Source organism: Anser cygnoides, chromosome 7 (genome assembly GCF_040182565.1).
Source record: "Anser cygnoides isolate HZ-2024a breed goose chromosome 7, Taihu_goose_T2T_genome, whole genome shotgun sequence".
NCBI classification, from domain to species: domain Eukaryota; kingdom Metazoa; phylum Chordata; class Aves; order Anseriformes; family Anatidae; genus Anser; species Anser cygnoides.
In genome coordinates this window covers 9,875,065-9,895,465 of record NC_089879.1, presented here as the reverse complement: position 1 = coordinate 9,895,465, position 20,401 = coordinate 9,875,065, and the positions used below count along the sequence as shown (strand labels likewise).

General features: G+C 37.0%; 1 protein-coding gene across 6 annotated transcripts in view; it reads left to right on the top strand.

The window, feature by feature from the left end:
- VTI1A (vesicle transport through interaction with t-SNAREs 1A) overlaps positions 1–20,401 on the top strand; it is a 266,673-nt gene that overhangs the window by 141,354 nt on the left and 104,918 nt on the right. For 4 of the 6 annotated variants that reach the window (XM_067000600.1, XM_067000603.1, XM_067000599.1 and 1 more), the window contains one exon: positions 20,326–20,396. In XM_067000600.1, the coding sequence (XP_066856701.1) occupies positions 20,326–20,396 (71 nt within the window). The other 2 variants (XM_067000604.1, XM_067000602.1) reach the window with 1 other exon arrangement.

The following is a 20,401-nucleotide window of genomic DNA, read 5'->3' as shown; positions in this document are numbered from 1 at the left end:
CCTAGAAGAGGATTGTTGTTTGTTTGGTTTGGTTTGTGTTTTTTTGGATTAATTTATTTTAACTAAAAAAAAAATTGACACTCATTAAGTGCTTATTTACCATCTGACCCCTTGTTTGAAGGGCACATGTCGTTAAATGCACAATCTCCTAAGAAGCTTAAACTCTGTGCATAGGAATAAGAATGTCATTAGCTGTTGTGACTTTGCCTCTGACCTGCACACTGTAAAGTCAGAATCAACTTCTTTGTTTGGTGGAGCATTAGCAGCCATCCTTGAGATTGCAAAGATGCGCTTGCTGAGGGAAAGTTCCTTGTGTATTATGCTGCTTACCTAAGGGTTATATTCAAGACACTCTCTGAACAGCCAGGCTGATTATTGAAAAATGCCTTATAGTAACTTCCAGCCTAAGTTGATCGATATTAGTGCACAGCTTTACTTGGGAGGGAGGGAGCTATTTAAACATTGAGAGCCTCCGGGATAACAGCGAATGAAAAAATAATGCAGAACAAATATGTTGAAGTGTTCAAGAGAGAAGAATATCTTGTCTCTGTGCAGGAAGGAAAAAAAAAAAAAAGTTGTTAAATTGCAGCAGAAAAACCATTTGAATTCACTATTAATAAAGTGAAGGTGGATTTTTCCCTAGGCCAAAAAGAAAGAAAAAAAAGTAGAAGCAAACCCAACAAATTGTAGTGCTCTTTAATGTAGACAGAAGCTAAGAGTTATCTACACAGATGCTCCCATTGAAAGCTTACCCTTACTGCAAGTCTCAGACATTGCTGGTCTTTGGCTCTGTTGTGAGCCCCTACCCTGCAGCTCTGCACCCTGAGCTCAGACCCATTCCGACTCCTCAGTGCAGGCAAAATTCAGAAATACCGATTTTTGTGCAAATAACACCAGAAAAGGAAAACCTCACTTCTTTCAGCATCATAGAAGAACATCTAACAATGCAAAGTGGAAGGGTCCTAGCTCCTGTAAACGATGCTTTTTTTTTTTTCTTCTTGTGAACATGTAATAGTTAAAAGTTGCAGTGTTTTATTTTGATGCATAGGATTTTGCTAATGTTCAAATGATCTGCAACGTTTAAATGCCCTGATGGAGATGGGCATTGTTCTGCTTTGTTGTTGGGAAGGTGAAGAGAGAAAAGGGAAGGAATGACATTGCAAAAGAGACTTCCTACTCTGTTCTTCACAGAACTTAAAAATTCACAGAAGTCTTATAGCAGACGATCTCCTAAGAAACTAAAAGTCAAGAGAGAGAACATTGTCACTAATTTCTTCTGATTTTCTCAAGAACCATAATATTCTTACGTCTCCATTCCTCCACTGTGAACCCATGAGTCACTGGTTTTGTCAGTTCATGATTAAACCATCAGGCTACAGTACTGCATTCACATTATGGTTGAGGAGATAGAGGAGGATACAGGAGGAGCTGGTGGAAGCAGTCAGAAAGGACAATGGGGACGGGAAGAAATGGGGTTGTATCTTGGGAAAAGGGAAGCAGGTTTGTCTCTTGGTAGAACAAGATGGATGAAAACTTTTTTTCTAACAATGGGCCACGGCAAGCAGATTGACTTCTTGGAAGATTTTTGGACACTTATGTGAAAAGTGTGATGTCTTGTAGTGTCTAGTGGCAAAAAATGTTTTCTTGTGTGAGTGAATAAAATGATGTAGGCAGAGGAGGCTTCAACTATAGGGCCAAACAGGATGGAAACAGGGATAGATTCCTTTAGTAGGTCAACTGATGTAAGCTTTCAGAATTTAAACAAGTACAGAGCACTTGGCATCATTCTTTATCATTTTTTTGGATGTGTATGTTAAGGAGCAGAACTTCTGTCATTGCCAAGGGAGAGATGGGAAAGTAATCAGTGTGTAACTCCCGGTTTCTTTAACCCTTTTCTGCTTTGTTTTAGTCGTGTTTGTGACTGGTGAGGGATTACTGGGAAAGACGTGAAGAATCTTTGTACATATGTTTCTTAAATATCATTCCAGTATAACTCTGCTTACCATGCCCCACAGAAGCTTTGCAGTTTTGGGACGGTGGAGCTCTAAGAAGAGTCAGGGAAATGCTTTTCAGTGAAGAATTTTATTTTTTTTCTTAAAGCAAGTTAGTGACATGCCTGATTGTTGTACTGAGATGCTGAAGGGATTCTGTGGACAACGATTCCAGCTCCCGATGGCACTAACCAACAGCAGCAGCTTCGACCTCTGACTTAGGAATCGTATTTTAGGAAGTCTCACAACAGAAACACAGGACTGTAATTTTGCTTTGTGACTCATGCTGAGATACAGTCCCTGCGTGTCTTCTTGTCTGGGCACCTAGTAAAAGATCAGGCCACACCTGTTTATGGATGTAGCAAAATGGCAGGGAGCTTATTTTTATACCATTGATTCTGATGAATGTCACTTATAATCAACACCTCCGTGAGGAACTGGCTTGTGTGCAGAAATGCTCTTTAATTGAAGGGTGCACATCAGCAGCACAATGTGGTTTTGGTGTGTTTATCTCACGAAAGCCAGAACCACTACAGTTATAAAATATCAAATGCTTTGAATGGATCATATTTATTTTATTATTTTTGTGATCGTGTATATTTTTTAATGTTTTTCAAGGTAAGTCATATTTGTAAAAAGTGGAAAGTGGTCACTTTAGAATGAGATAATTAATTCTGCGAAGGGCCAGATGACGATTTCGGGAAGCATTCCTGTCTTACAGAACATACAGGTCACCATGCTTTTCTGATGAGACAGAAAAAGGACTTGCAAGAAGCTGTTAGGTTAATTACTCTTCAGAAAAGAGGGTTAAATTCTGAGAAGAGTGCAACACTCTGTTGGTAGAATAATGGTTGCTAGCAGATTAAAACAACAAAAATATTTTGGAAATGACCCTCCTCCTGTGTTTTTTTCTTTTTTTTTCTTTTTTTTTTGAACAATACAACAAATGGTGCCTGTGAATTTTGACAATGGCTTTTGAAGCTATTTTCAAGCGTGTGTCAAATGAAACTGCATTTTAATACATCAGTGAATTAAAAATAAAAGAACAATTTTAAAACTCAGTGATAGAGATCTGTGGAATGGTCACCTGTTTTTTTCATGGACTCTGACATGGAGCTTAGAGGATGCTTGCAGTCTGTTTTGCCCTGAGCATTTTATTTTCAAACTGAGCTCTATTCATTTGGATCAGAAGCGTTGCCTATTCTTACTGCCCAGTGCTAACAAATTCATCATCAGAGCTCTGTTCACTCAATTACTGTTGTCAGCATTTTTGTCTAAACGTTTTGTTTTTAGGAGAACAGAGTTTTCCTGCAGCCCAACCCATAGTGTAAGAGGTATGTGTGGTGCTTGCAGAGCATGCTGGATGTGCATGCTGCACATCATGGCCAACACAGAGCTTATGGTCATCAATCATTCAATTGTTCTTTAAACACTGTTTTAACAGGCATTCGTTGTATAAATGGATCAGGTTATTGACCTTTGCCAGCAATTGCTTGCTACATGTCATCATGCCTTAATGACATTATCAAGGAACATATTCTGTATTGTAGATACTTTAAAGGGTTCGTGCATTGTCTCTCACTGGGACACATGGCTGGCTAAAGTATCTTGAATTAGCAAGTTATTTGATGTCATTATTAAAATATGCGGTACATTTCCAGCTACTTACAGAATAGGAGAGTGAAATACTTCTCATTTCTACAAAAGCAAAGCCCAGGAAGAAGAGTTATTTGTCGTGTTGGAATACTTGGTTTGAAATCCTGTCTCCTTTCTCCCTTACAATTTAATCTTCTACCTAGAATAGAGTGCTGCAGTCCTCTGAATATCCTGTGACAATTGTTTGACTGGTCTGCAGAGCTCCAGCTGCAACTCCTCCATTTCTAGGAATACTGTAGATCTAATTGGCACAATTAAATCATTACAGCACATAATAGATGGAACTTCTGACTGAATCAACTATGTTTTTAATGAAGATAAGAGTTTTTAAATTAGAATGGATACAGCTTGCTTTATTTACTTGTATGGGGTGGGAAGCTTGTTGACTGTAATGGTTGATTCAATTTAAATGAGGGAAAGTAGCCAGTATTCTATATGCTTACTTTTCTGGCTAAAATTTAAGGCTTTAGTGACTTTTCAAATCCCAAATGATGAAATGGAATTATTCAGCTGAGTATTGTTAATAGTATACAGATATCTAGTATACAGACCTACTATGGTTTCTGTGGCTCCTCAAGTCACAACCTTTAACTAAAAGTTGATTTTCTCTTCGCAGTAAAATATACACATATCACAAAGTCTTAGAATCCTGTTTTTTTGTTTGTTTGTTGAATTAAAATTAGGACTGTACATAAATCAGATGGTGTGTTCTTAAAATCTTTTAAAATCTGTGTTAATCAGTAAATCTTGATGCCATTGCTATAAAGTAACTACATAGCATTACTTTCACTTTATAGAGGAGAGAGACTCCTAGAAATGTAGGTAGCCTGCAGAATAGATAAAGGACAAAATACAAATGTTACCCTGTTGTTGTATTCCTTTTTATATGCTTTTATATATATATATATATATAAAAAGAGGAATAGTTATTCCTTTTTTAATCCTGGAAATATTGTGGAAATCCCTTTATTAATACCTACTTCCCATTTTCATAGCTCTTAAAATTTGGAAGGAGAACAATAATCATTTGTCCAGGCCTTCTGCATTGAGGCTGTAGAAATGTAACAGTTAATTCTAAAACAGAGAAAATATTCCTATCACCCAACAATAAACTAGGTATAACTTGAAGGAACAAGCAACAAACAAGTCTAAAACTGGTGCAGGGAAGAAGAATTGGGACAAAAAAGCACTATGAAGAGTTTCTTCTAAGTAAATCTCCTCACAGCAATCTCCATTCTTTTTGCCAGGATTATATTTGATTGCTGGCTTTGACAGCTCACTGTTGGCAACAGGTTTCATAAATGTCTAATCCAGCTGGATTGTTCTGTCTTCACGTTTCCTTCCTACATCAACAGTATATATTATTCAAAAAAAAAAAAAGAAAAGAAAAAAACAAAAAACGTTGGTAGTTTCCATAATGGGATTTAAGATAAATTAGATAATACAATCTTAATGATTAAAGTTATGAAGGCTGTCATGGTGTTTTGTTTTGTTTTGGGAGGGGGAAAAAAGAAAAAGCTCACAACACATCCTTGACATCTTCAAGATAGATTCAGAGCTGGGATTTCAGCGCTAAGACCTAACAAACATCGCATACAAAGTGCAGTAAATGCAGTATTCATAAATGTATATGCTTTCTGTGACTTCATGTCAGCAGGGTTCTGTAGACCCTCATTTGTATCAAATAAACTTCAAATGGTAAAGAATGCGTGCCAGGCAGGGACAAGTATCACTTTGAATTGTTCCTTGTGTATTGTAGCTGAAATGGGAAACATGGCTGGCTTCCTGTTTGTCAAGAGTGAAAAACAGGCATGCTTTCTGTCGTTATTAGTAATAGTGTCAATTTAATAAAGTATTCAGTCATGACAACAGGATTTACATTCTATTTGCTGATAGCTTGTGGGGGATAGTGGTTGGTTTAGGAAGGTAAAATCTGACGGCAATGCAGTATTCCTTGTAAATCTCTGTATCACATCTCCAATACAACAATGAAGATGAGTGCTGATAACTTGTTTCTAACAGTACCTTCGTCCTCCATCATGGATGATGGCCACACCTGCTTGCTAGCTTTTGTGCTACTACTTATCCTTATTCTGGAAATAGACATTTAGAAATTCCCATAACATGAACGTTCATGGTTAAGGCTGAGATTTCAGTTATGACTGCATGGTATATCGATAGGCAAGAAAAACCAGATCAGAGATTTCAGGAGCACGATGAGGTGATGAGTTGTTTATGCTCAGCTTCTTGCAATCACGAGTGGCAATGTGGGAGAAAGTGCAGAGGTGCTGAGTAAGAATTTAGCAAGTGAATGAATTGAGAAAGGAATTAATGTGCTGATGGAGAATGGGAGAAATCAGACCATGAAGGGATTGGCTATGGAAGAAATGTAGCTATTGTTTGGTGTGCTGAAGTGGGGAGAGGCAATGGCATGACTAATAATAAAAAAAAAAAGACCAGTACTGTGCTTAAATAAATAAATAAATACGATGTTTGTAGGTGTGTTCTACATTACTATAGGCGGTATCATAGATTTTTTTTGTCCAGGGTAGAAAAAAGGATGCAATAATGTGAAAAGAAGTGTGAGAGCCTATATGGGAGTTTTGGGAAGGTGAATGGATGGGACCAGCCTGTTTCCTATCAATGTCAAGCAGAAAAAATTGGACAGCTTGCCCAGAAATGAGAGAACTGAGTTAAAAAAGATGTTGAGGCTGGGTGAAAAAGAGGATGATCGTGTTGCATTTAATGAGTATAGATGGAGTGGAGACGTGTTGGGAGGACAAGGAACTGCTGTGTTGTGTTGAATTTGAATTGAAGGCTAAGCAATGAGATAGATCGGAGAGGAAATGGCACTGTAGCAGAGAGGGAAATCTGTCACTTATTAAGTAGTAGCTGAGTTTGTTTGTGCATGAGATTCTCCAGGCATAAATTACTGCAGATCTGTGGGGAGGAAGGGAACCAAAACCAGAGCCTTGCAGAGTGCTCACAGGGAGAGCAGGAACCTGGGTGCAAAGTGAGGAAGAGATTTCGAGAGGGAAAGCACGACCGGTTGTATCAGAGGCACATGTGAGCTCTCATTACCCACCAGCTTCTCCTGCCCATTTGCTTTTCTTCTGCCATCCCTCCCTCCTTCCCCACATACAGATTAAAACAACAATGGTGGAAGAAATAATCATCCTTATTACACATTTGCCAGTGGTCTGGAAAGCTTCCGTGTCCATCCATCTGTCCTTGCAGTAAGCAGAGGAGTAGGCTCTTGCTGTCTCATTAGAAGCCAGGCAACAGTCTGGGTCAGGGTGGGATTGCTTTCAAAATGCTGCTTAATTCCTACATTGTCTCTGGGTTTGGGATAGGATTTCGAAGAGGAATCTCCACTTGCACCCAAGGTTGAATAAGAATACAAAGCTGACCGGTAGGCACCTGAAAATTCCGATTATATCACTATAAGATATCCTGATAACAGAAACAGAGCAGTATGTGGGAAGTTGTGTGTTTTATTGGAATTCTAGCAGAAACATTATTTAGACCCATTTGACACGTAGAGTAAATAGCATGAAAGAAATACTGACTTGCCAGAAATAAGTGACTTGCCATAAAATCAAAGAAGCGATCTGTGGTCAGCTCATAGTCCCTTGCTTGTAAGTGCTCTGTTTTACTTCTTTGTAATTCAAAAGCAACTAAAGATAAAAAGAAATAAAATGAAAATAAAATAAACCCCAGCATGTCTTCAACAATTCCTTTGCTAAAACTTGTAATATGATGTGAAGGAGTCTGAAGCTTTCCTCCTTGATATTACATTAAAAAATTATTAACCATCTTTTCCTTAAGTAGGAATAATATTTAATTATTATTTAAACCGGTTGTTTAAAATCCCATAGTTTTACCCACAATAATCCAGGAACATTTAATAAGTCTTAAAATATTCATAACACACGGAGATCATTACTCTTGAGACCTTTGTACAAAGCAGTGAAGTGTGTTAGACATATGGCAGAAACCACTTCATTTCTTATTTCTTGCTATGATTATATGAAAGAAAGGACAATTCTCTGTTCTTTCCCCCATTGCAATCTGCATGCCATTGTTTTATCTGTTGTGGGCCAAAGTCATCTCATACACATGTTCACTGAAGAACATGGAGTTAATCAGGCTTATTTTAGCTCAGTAAATATAAGTCCAATACTGGTAAATTATTGTTTTATTTCAGTTTTCAGCACAGTATCTCAGATAACAAAAAAGAGGAAATAATTTATTTATATAGCCAATATGACATTAACAGCCCAAACTGTATTGCAGGACAGATGCTAGTACCTAGTTTCGTATTATTTGTAATTGTCTAAAACTGTTAATTGCTGTGGCATTGTGTATTTAAAAAAAAAAAAAAAAAAGGCCTGCATTGGAAATACACATAAAAAAAAAATCATAAATATCAGAAACCCTTGTAGTGGTACTGACTGTGTGTAGGCAGGATGGGCAATTTTGTTTTAATTATATTTCAATTTGATTGTCTAAAGTCAAGTGGAACCTCAGTGGATCATATGTAAAATAAAACTGTGGTTACAGTATATGGTCATAATCCCCAGATCTGTTGTGTCGAAATGACATTATAATAAGTAGAAGTTAAAATGTCCTCTGCTTTCAAGTCATCATAGTTGTCATTTGATTAAATAATAGTGCATTCTGTTTGATGTCTTGGCTTTATTATTCAGAAGCACTTCGGTATATGTGTCCTACCTTTGTATTCTGTGCTCCTGGCAACCAGGTACCCGTATAGGTTCTTATTTATGCACCTGCGGCAGATAAACTGCACGTTTCGCTTGCACGCATGCTGCTTCAATATGGAACTTTAATTATTCCTCTTAATTACGGTGCATTCACCAAAAAGAGGGAAATCATTGGTCAGGTACAAAAAGAAACTGCTTAGTATTTGAAGGAATTTGATAATTTTGTTGTAGTTCGTAGCTTGGCAGGTGGTAATAATGCTATGCCAGCACTGTCAAAATATGAAAATTAAAGTGACGATGGGTTTTAATGAAATCCATTTGACAAATATAATTAAGGTGTTTTAATATGAAGCCCTGTAATAAAGACTACCGGTGGACTCCCTGAGGTCCTGACTAATTGTGTAGATTGCTTTTAAGCTTTGAATAGTTTTATTGGATAATGAACTGTTAAGAAGTGTTAGATCTTTCTTAAGCAGAATTTGGTTTGAAAAAGAAGAGGAGAGACAGGCCTGAGGTGTGGCATTTTAAACATAATTAGAAGAGAGATTTAAGTTAACATCTTTGATCTTGCTGTCAGTTTTTGATTAGAGCTGTAAATGCTTTAATCAAGTGCAGTGTAGTCATTACATTTCTAACTGTTTTTAAACTGCGAAATTACTGAGACACTGACATCGGCTTAACGCTTCTTGAGAATTTCCAGCAAAGTTATGTTTGTAAACTGGGTGTTTGCATTAAAATGTCATACTGCAATAATTTACCAATTCTATAGATCCTGGGATAATTAATCTCATAAAGGTTTCCCAAATTATTTGAGCACCAAAATATAAACATCCCGTAGTTGAGGAGAGTGTGCCACTTCGGTTTTCATTTTGAAAATAATTTCTAATGGTGTTTTTTTCAATTTAAATGATATTCAGACTACTACTTATGAGGAAAATGCATATATAACAAACTAAGTGCAGTATTTTAATGCCTTCCATAGGAGTGCAGTATTTTTAAGGACTGATATTGTGTCCTGCCAAGGTGGATTCCCTCACACCCGGTTTAGAAATGGGGAAAGAGGCACAAATATTTCCTTGGGGTACAGTAGCAGCAGAGCCAGTAACAAAACTGTTCTCTTAAGTCCCCTATTTTGCAACATTAAAGACTGCTCCAAGAAATTTTAGATTTTTTTTCTCTAAGACTGGTGTCCAAAACAGCAATAAAATGTGAAAATGGCCATGGGCACGGATATGTAAAACCAGTGAGGCTGGCCATCTGGATTGTACCTGCCCGTAGGTGGCATGCTGTTCATTTTAAATACAGAACCCGGCAGTCCAAGGCCCTTTCCCAGATCTGACCTTGCCCTCCCTATGTTCTTGATCTTTGAGCACAACAGAAAATCCAAATACTTGTCCCTTTGCTGTGCCAGGCTAGGGGCTACTAGGCAGACTGTTTTGCTCTGGTTGGTCCTCTGAGCAGAAAAAAAAGCTACGGCAAAGAAATACGTACATCGTCTGTTCTGCAGCACACAGAACATTCTCACAAATAATGTTAACGCTGGCCTGCCAGCAAGTCCTATGAAATTGTTAATTACATCCCACAGCAGCCCACCTGATGTCTTTGGCCTCATGTCCTGCACGCTAACATATCTGAGGGCTGGCAGACCAGAGGAGAGGGGAGATGTGATGCAAACCTAGGACATCCTCAAAGAGACTGTTCAGCTGCCAGTGCTTCTTCATGGCACCTCCAGTGTGCATCGCTGCTGGTGGCAATTCAAGGAACACCTAACAGAGAGAAGCAGTCTCTCTGGTAGCCCTGACCCAAACCACTGAGGGCCTCAAAGATCATTTCCAGTAGCTGGAATTGCACTTGGAGCACTGCAAGCAGCTGCTTTGGTTGGATCCAAGCAAAAACCCCCTTTCCTACACAGTAAGCTGCTCTGTTCTGGAGCAGTTTGTTTTTAGCAGTCTCCAAGTGTGCCCCTAATTAAACCATATTGGAGTAGTCTAATGTGAAGATGCCAAAAAAGTGTTGCTGGGTTCCTCCATCAGAAGAAATCACACTTATCTTAGACGCTTACTGAAAACTCATTTTTTGCAACAATTCTTCCTTGCAGGGATCCTTTAGAAACAGATCGTGCCTACATGCAGTAAAGGCCCCATGTAAGTCTACCTCTTAAACACCATCTGAAGAGCTTAACTCGATCCTAAAATATAATTCTGCTCTGAGGATTGCTGTAAAAATGTATTATGGGAAAGTCTTTATTTCCATCTCAGCAATTTCCAGAAGAAATATCTTTGGTTGACAAGTACAAGAGCAGAGATTTTTTTATATATATATATATATATATATATATATATATCTCCCTGCAAACTCAGCCTGGATTTTAAAATCAGGCTGTATTCTTTCCTTCATATATACCTCCTGATAACAGTGTTTTGCCAGACCATCAGGTATTTTTCATTGTTCCCTCTGTTCCCTTGCTGTGGGTTTATTGAGTTAGTGGTTTTCTCAGCATTATTCTGTGTGTAATCGAAGGCAACATTGAGGATGGAAATAACTGACACTTAACTGATATGTGTGAAAAAGGAGCAGAATCCATAGCTGTGTTGGTCCTGCAGGGTACAAATAAAAATATAAACAGGGGGGAGATGGCTTATGATGGGCAGATCTAAGTGTCGGAAGACAGGAGGCTGTGAGAAGAGTGTTGTGCAAGCAGCACGGAGATGGCTATGTTGATGTTTTGTCCTGTAGGTGCAGGTTTTTAAATTACTGTACATTTCAAATGAACACAGACTCTAACTGAGGTGTTTAAATTATGTATAAAAAACAAGACTCAAAGTATAATTAAACACACAAACTACTAAAATTCATCAACGAAGAAAAATGCAGATATGTGCAAAATGTCACATTTTTCTCCATAAAGAGGTGTTACTGCTCCAGTTGTGATAGGTGGCGTCTCCTTAGACCAGCTACGACCACCAGTTCTACAGCATTGCTACAATGCTTCATTTCTGTCTGGTTCAGGTGCTTTTGTCCCCGTTCTTTCTCAAATGTCTTACATGGTCTTTCCTCATAATAGTCTCATGTTTTCAGGATGATGATAATTTTGTTCATTTTATTTATACAGCATTGAGAGTAAATAGGTATTTACCTTGATTGTAGATCCTGACTTAGGGGCCCTGCACCATTCCCCAAGTGTGCTTCTCTGGATTGCCTCATTGTAGGTGAGGTTTGTCTAGCAAACCCCTCAGCAAGGTCTGTGGAGTTGGGTATCATGAACATTTCTTTAAGGTCCCTCCAGATGCTAGACCAAAAGTCTGGGGCAGAGCTGACCCACAGCCAGAGCAATAGCCTATGGACTGTCCTTTCCCTCTGCTCCTTGGCCCTTCATTTCCAAATAGCTGCTTTACATCTCCAGAGCCCTGATGGAAGGAAGATCCTTTCATGCAAGCAAAACCACTGTTGTGACAAAACTGGTGTGCATTAGACATCACAAGGTTTTCTAGTTGTAAATTACTCACTGAATAAACCAATTTTTTTTTTTGAAAGGGGTTCTTCCTCTCCAAATTGCCACCTCTGTGGAGAAATGTTACATTTTCAAAGGAAACTGAAGCTTCATGAATAATTTTGAGTTTATTTTGCCTCTTTTATAGATTGACTTTTAAAAGATTTGGGGGGAGGTGGTAGAAACCTTGAACAATAACTTTACTCAGCAATCTCTATTTTATTTTTTTTTAACCTCAGTGCTTTTAGCTTCCTACTTTGCAATACAGTTCTTTTTTATGGTGTTTAGATTTTGAAAGATTTAGTTGGTGGGAAAGTAGGAAGCATGTTGAAAGGATGAGCTAATTAATGTTTCCTCAGCCTATCTAAAATAAGCTATTGTGTTAGAGTTTTGCCATGTTTGTAATTTATGCCTGTTAAACCTTTGTTTTATCATCTATTACTGACTTCTACGCTTCTGTTTGCACTTACTGTCTATAACAAACATTTCATTTTATTTGGAGAAAAAACGGTTTCAGTTACTTCTACTGTACCCGAAAAGGAGAATGGGATTTGCAAATGATAAATGGGGAAGTTGACTAGCTAACTAATAAAGATTTGTCTTAATCAAGTATGATTTGTCAGAACAGGAGCGCACTGGGGTCAGGGCACACGCAATGAATAATACAGCATTCACTGGAGAAAAGGACCAGGCAGAAGGCCTCATAAATATGCTGCGATTACCCATTGCTAATTCGTATTCAAAGAATGAGTTGCACTGAAGCCAGCTTCGAGGTTGCTGAGCTGTTCACCTGCTTTGTGGGCTTTCCAACGTTTAAGAAAGTTTATATATATATATATATATACACCCAAATCTTTTTTTTTCTTTTTATTTTTTTCAGAATGCTTTATTTTTGCACAGAATGCTTACACTTCTTGGTCAGTGATTTTAAGCATTATTTATTAATAATCCTCTAGGTTTGTTTTATTTTTCTAATGTCTGGACACTATCTGCTTTCTATTTTTTGTTGTTTAAATATGAATGCGAATACAGCAGGAGATACTTCCATTCACATTTAAAATGAATTGCTGAACAGTACAAGAAAGGTTAAAACACTCTTTAGGTCTTTGGAAGTATTTAAGATCAAACAAGCATAGAGTTTTTGCTTGTGTTGCCAGCTTTCCTGACTTTCTAATCAGTCTGTGTATTCAGGATAAACTTGGTGCATTGGAATATTGAACAAACCCAAATGTCATTCTTTTTGGATCTGATTTTGTTTTCATTTGTTAGCATTGCTTTTTGCTTCTGGTAGCCATTTCTCACATTAAAACAGTTGAAGGAAATACTCTTCTCATGGATTTTCCAATGTCTAGAAACTGAGATGCTGCCAAGAACCTTGTTCTTACTTTTTAGCTACATAAATGGGTCATGAAGAAAAAAAAAAAAGTTTCAGTGCTTACAAATATAATTAGCAGACTTTTTTCTTTGTCTTTGCACTGTTTAAATGTTATATGCTGAGTCTTTGCATAGTGAAATGTTTGAAAAAATCTTTTGCTCCACACTTCAACTTTAAAATATATTTCAAATTTAAATTGGTTTCTTCTCTTGTGATAGCCTAATGTGACTTTGTTTTCTATTGGTTGGTTGGCTACTAGTCAATCTCATCTATTTGGTGCTAAACTCTGTCTCTTGAAGTGCATTAATTGCATTAAGAGTAAATCAGCAATAGAGGTAGGGCCAACCTTACGATTTTCAAGGCCTCGAGCTGCTGAATGCAAGAGTTTAAGTTGCCAAGTCTCTGCCTACATGTTTTAAGTCTTTGAAATAATGAATACTGCAGGGTCCAAAGTAATTATTTACACTGCTTTGAGCATTTTTTATTAAATTATGACTATGAATCCAGCCTTAGTTAGACGAACCAAAGATCCCTGTTGTGTCATCTTGTTGCTGTTTGGAGTCATAGGTTTAATTAAGTGATGGCTTGCAGACCAAGTTTTCGAGGGTATGTTAATGCAACTTGATTTAGATGCAATCAGTATTGCTAATATTCTCCACTGCTAAATTGTTTTCAGAAAAATTCAAGATTGGCAGTGCTGTAATGAAGCAACAGCCATTCTCTGCACCACAGCTAAGAGCAAGCAGGGACTTCTCCCATCCTGACAGCACTTAAAGTAGAAGGAAAAGGAGATGCTGAGGGCTGCCATACATAAGTGATTGAAATGGGAGTAGCAAGTCGTTTACTAATCTTGAGGCACTAAGCAAGGATTTATTTTGCCTTAGAACTTTTCTGAAGGAAGAAGAAAAAAAGAAATGCAAAGGGAGGAATTTGGAGTGGATGAGCATCACCAAGCTGGTGCATGGCTAGAACAATGACTGGACTTCAATACAGACAAGCAGTCAGGAGAATCAAAGTCTGCCACCTCCTGTGAATGTTGCTGTGAGGATGTTAGTAAGGGAGCTCAGATAGATGGGTGATGGGAGTAGACAGAAAAATATCAGTTAGTGAGAAATGAGTAGTTTCATACCATCAGATTGATGTAAGTTAGGATTTCAGAAAAAGTATGAAACCTTAGAAAAGGAAAAGGCTACTAGAGGTGAAGTTACTAGGTCTGTCACATATCATCTTTCTCCTTTCTTTTTCCTATTTTCTTCTCATTCATCTGCTTTTTTTTTTTTTTTCCTGAGGAAAGACAGAGTAGGCCTAGACCATAAGAGGTGTTGGTTATGAAATGCTCCCAGTTTGTTCTTAAAGGCGTGTGGTATCTTCCTCAAACATCTTTTCTTCCCTTTTCTTCCTTATTTTGAACAAAGCACAGCGTCTGAATTCTGTTCAGATGTTCTCGATGTTTTTCTTTCCGGGTCCCCTGGTCAGACCTCAGGACTGACAGACCCCTTTTGCTGTTGGGCAATGAAAATAATTTTATGAACATCCATTATAGCTTATAGGAACTTTTTTCATTTGAAAAATGTTTGTATTTTAACTTTGGTGCACATCTTGGACTCTGGAGGAATTGGGAGGTATTTTTAGGTGTTTTGTGCTTTCAGTATAAGACCATGCAACTTCTTTTATCTTCACTTGTAACGGAACTTCAGAAAGCTCTGGAAGTGCTAGATGTCCTCAGTGTGCACTGTTGACTGTCAGTACTCTTCCTAATGTACAGCAGTTATATCTGCGGAAGAAGCCAACCAGTCTCTATAACATGTAGCTAATTTTTATTTTATTGTGTTAAGCGACTACTTAACAACATGCACATTAACTTATCTGTTGCAGATTCTTGAGGCATTTTGAGCAACAGCTCTCACATTTCACTTCTCTGCAACTCTCTTGTTTCTTTAAATAGTCTCTCCATTGGCTTATAGCCATTATATCATCCTTTACTTATCTGTGTTAACCCGTATTTGTCATACAATAATTTTAATGATCTAAATCCCCATCTCTAGTTATATTGGCTGTTCAACATAATATATATCAACTGTGAGCTTGTAAATTTATAAGACTTTTACCTGTGTCCCTACACATAAAGATGTGTCATCACTTTCTTTATTGACTTTTTCCTGTCATAAGCATAAAGCATTTGACTCAACCCTGAATTCTTCTGACTCTTACAACATATATTTTCCAACTTTGTAAATTTACTTGCTGCCACCTCTGAACAGCTAGTATTTAACACTTTCTAGTATATTTTTTCCCAGAAACTGTCATTGATGATTTATTGCTCTAGTCTACTAAAGTTGTAGACTAGACAAACCTTTACTTTGTCCAAAACACAGTGGCAATGTTTTGAAAAAAAAATAAAATGCGCCAACTTTTAGTATGTTTTCTGATTTTCTACCTGTATCAGTGTAGTTCTTCTCTAAGAATATTCCATAAGCTTTTGCTATGTTTTCACAGCATGCAGTGTCTCTATGCAAAGATAGCAGAAAAGTGCGTTCCCCAAGTGCTTTTATTCACTAAGCAAGCCTGGGGATCTCAGGGTGGAAAGGTTCTCCATTCTGATTCCTTCTCTCACAACATACAGTGGAGTGTGGTTTTTTTGTTTTTGTGGGTTTTTTTTTGTTGTTGTTTGGTTTGGTTTATTTTACTGAGTTTATTTCCTCATTCTGTAGAGCAGCCATCTTGATTTTTAACTTGATCTTCTCTTTTTCTCAGTATGAATTAATTTGTCATTTCCCACCTCTAATTACATAACTCACAAGCATGAATTGTGACAGGATTGCATGCATGCATGCATATGACAGGATTGGGCAAATCATACTTTCAGGCATCGTTTCCATGATTCAGTTGTTTTTAAGCCTTCTAAATGTTTTTAAACCGTATCAGGATATCTGCCACCTCTTATGAAACATATTTTCTTTCTTGTTATGTAAATGCATACTGATATACAGGGTACATTCTGAGAAGCAAAGTGCTATATAAACCAAGTAGAATTATTTTATTTTTTATATGAAAAGAAAAATGTAGTCTCTGTCTTCAAAATTCATAAAAATACACGTTTATTTATCCAAATGTCTGGAGAGGTTCATTCCATGTCATTCCTGTCTCTTGAGTAAATATATTACTCATTCTGAAGAAAAAAAAGAAATATTGACTTGAGTCATTAGAAAAAGCTCTTTCAAAATCAGTTTAGCTGATAAAGTAAATAAATACATAAATGGCTAAAAGAAAAAAAAAAGTAAAAGGAAAAACTAGTCAAGCACAACTAACTCTGTATACTTGATATGTGTGTAAGTAAGTATTAGAAATCAAGCTTTGTGGAACATGTATTAAATAATTATGATTTGTACTTATAAATAAATATTGCATATAGGTTACATGCAAATTCCAAGGTAAGGGCACATTCAAGATTGTAAGGCATCACTAGAAATGGTTGTTGTCTTTTGGGTGTATCTCATCATAAAAGTTGAAATCCATGTGCCAGTTTTTGCAGAGATGAAGAGAGAAGTTGGGTTTGCATTTGTTGTTTTTGTTTTGTTATGTTTTTTCAGTTGGTGAAATCTTCATATTACATATTTTTATGCAACAGGCTCTCATGGAGCCAGGCACCATTTGTGTATGACCCGCATCATAACATTATAACCAAGGTGTTCAGCCCTGAAGAAGCTGATTTCCCATACGCTATTCAACCAACTTTAAGGTCCAATGTATTTGCAGCTGTGAATTTTGGTATTTGCCTTTTAAAGCTGATGCTTTTTAATGGAGTTATGTACTTCTTCAGACTTTTTTTTTCTTTTCATCACAACATTGTTTAAGACAGAGATAACTGCTATATCCAACATTCCTGCTCTCTGTCAGTAAGTAGATAATAAAGATGTAAATGCATTCACCATTCTATTTTTCAAGTTTAGCTTCAGTTTTAGAACATAATTTTCTGCATCATTTTGGGAATTACAGGTAGAAGGTGCAGCACCAAATAATTAACTTTGTTAAGATTCTATGGAAATAACACAGTTACTAGCAACATATAGCACCCTTCAGTTTGTGTATCAGTCTTACTTGATACATCTGCACTGCAGTACATCTTAGAAACATGACCTTTTCACATAACTGTAGTAGCATCATCAATGATTTGCATTGTAACTAGTCTGGAAAGATCTGTACAGCATTGTTGCACTAAAAGCGTGAATCTACCACACAGGTGAAGTTTTTAAGTGTCAGGAAAACATCAGAGTCCTGGGGAAACTTGAAAAAATGATAGCAAGCAGATAGCAACAGCATCAAGCTTATAATTAGCTGTAGAGTGGGCTAATGTTGCTTTTTTTCTCCGATCCCAAGCACCTTCAGTTGCAAACCAAGTGAGGAGACATGTCTTCATATCATTTATGAGTCTGTATTTTCTTTATTTATTAATATTTTTGTTTGACTGTCTTGACCTTCCAGCTAAAAATCAGGTTTCATTGTCATCAGTGAATTTTCTGAGAGTAGAACAAGGATATGAAAAGAATCTGTGGATAAAGGTGTCAATTTATGTTTGCGAACTTATTGTGAGATTATGTTACCTCCGTTATGTCTCTTTGTTCAACTTATGTTGTTATTTTAGCCCAAAAAAGGCCAAAGATCATCAGCTAAAGTGCATGTAGAGTAAAGCTGCTCCTGTAAAATTGATGATCCGTCCAATTATTTATCTATAGAGGCTGCTGGGAAGAAACGCAACTATCTCAGTTCTCAGACCCCTCTGCTAGGTTGAACTTCATGGCTGAAGGTTTAATCCCTAAGTGTCATATCAACAATTCATTCTGTGATATTCTGGCTGACATGCTCTCCTTCCTTATTTATTGATGTCTTCAGTCATCGACAATGAGAGGAAAATACACTATTCGTCAAAGTGATGGTGTTTTACCCTCGCTTACAGTTGATGCTGCTGTCACATTGATGGTTGGAAAATAAACTCAATCATTATAAAAAGCTGAGAGTGTGAACCTGCCAGTGACAGGAAGAAGATGAAAAAAAAGAAAAAAAAGAACCACAGTAACTTGCTTAAAATTGGTGTAAAGAAAATAGAGATGTTTCCTATAAAGATATTTTTGAGCTTTGTTTGGGAAATATCAAGCCATTTTAGCCATTTATTTTAAAGTTATTCCTTTGAAGGAAAATCTGTTCCTTGCACTCCTTTACGTCTTTGTAAACGTATGTATAATTTTTAGCAATAAATATTTGTTATCATACTGTCTCATGGTACTACCTGGTTAGCAAATTTTTTTTCCTCTTTATTTTAAGGTTTTTTGCTTTACTTTTTCTCTCCCAGATTACACTGAATCTATGTATCTGTTTCTGTATGCCAGTATTTTAAGTGCTTTGATGAAGAATAAGCTTAGTATACCTTCATCCAGTAAGTCCTTTGACGTACGAACATAGGCAAAGCTCTTTCTTGAATCACTTTCTTAGTCTACCATTTGTATGACTGTACTGCACCTCACAGCTTTTTTAACTCAATAACCACATATCTTACCACATTTCACCTTTGGGAGGCATTGTATATACAGCTAAAAGTGAAGAGCAGCAAGCCAAGAGGGACAAGATAGCATAATGAGGATGTCAATTTGTGGTCAGATATCTGAGGAAATATTTATCTTACTTGTACTGCACTTGGCAACAGATAAAGAAATATATATGTAATGAATTTCCGTAGACTTTATCTAACAGTGTGTACCTTCTGTTAAATCCATTTAGAAAAAAAAAAAAATGCCTGTCCCACATTTTAAAAGTTTGAGGTGATTCTAATTTGGATTGACTCCAAAATGGACTGTATGCTTAAAAAAAATAATAAAATAAAAAATAGTAATGTTCTTTCTACTAACATATCGTTGTTTTTTTTTTACCAATTCATTTTTGTACATCTCTTCACATAGTGACATTTTAAATCCAACTCATTCACCAGAACAACATGATTTCTGTTGTTTATAAAAATAAAATGAAATGTTTTTATAGTTTTACTTAGCTAGCAGCCTAGCTAAGTTGCCTAAATGAATGTGCGCAGAAATACCTGGTTGTCTCACACTTGCAGTGTGTCCTGAGGCAAGTTACAGCTGCTTCAGCTACTTGTGTCTGCTTCCCCACCTGTAAAATGGGAATGATTTAACTTATTTTTCTCCTTCAGGGAAATACAGGGAGGGTTTCTTAATGTTTCTATAGAGCTTTGAAGATTAAAATCTCTTCTCTATATTTGCCGCTATTATTTCAGTCAAAGAGGAGCGTTTGACTGGAGCTGTTTGAAGAGTAAAGTTTTGGCATCTTGAGTTGTCTTTGTACCGTATCTTGAGGCTTGGATTCCTCTCTCTGCTATAATTTTGCAACCTTTGGTTCACCATGAGCTGCGGAAGCAAATAACCCATGAGTAAACAAGCAGAGATGCCAATAGATTAATGTATATGTCTGCTGTTAAAAACATCAGGAGATGCATCACAGTGTATCTCCAGTTTTGCCAGAAATAGTGTCTGATGGAGCAAAATAGACACCAGTAACTGGTTTGGGCGTAGCCCAAAATGACTTTTATTTAAGTATCAATGGTAAAAGCTGAGAAGCACAAGAAATATATTCTTCTAATATATTTTTTCAGTATCCTTAGATGTATAAGTATTGCTGGTGTTCTTAGTGAAGGCTTCCTGACTTCCTTGCTAAGGGAAGGAGTGGGCGTAAAGAGTGCATGGGAAGTATGAACGCCCATCACTTAGAGCAGGTTTTAAAGTCTTCTTGCCCTTGTTTTGTCAACCAAAATCAGCACTGGTTTCCAGGGCCTCCAAAACCTTGGCAGATTGCAAGGGGACAGCTTCTGGTTTGGTTGTTGCTTCTGCAGTTTTATGTTGCTTGGAAAAGTTAAAATTTAGTATAATGATACCTTCCTCTTTGCAGTTAGGAGTGATTAAGCTATCATATGTATTAAATGCTGTTGTTCTTGAAATAACTTTGTTACAATCTAACCTGGCATTTTGAGGCCTTACAGTCACAAGGTATATTTTTCATGATTTACATTTTGATTTTTTAATGCAGAGCAGATTGGACAGGAGATGCTGGAAAACCTCAGCCATGACAGAGAGAAGATCCAGCGTGCTCGGGAAAGGGTAAG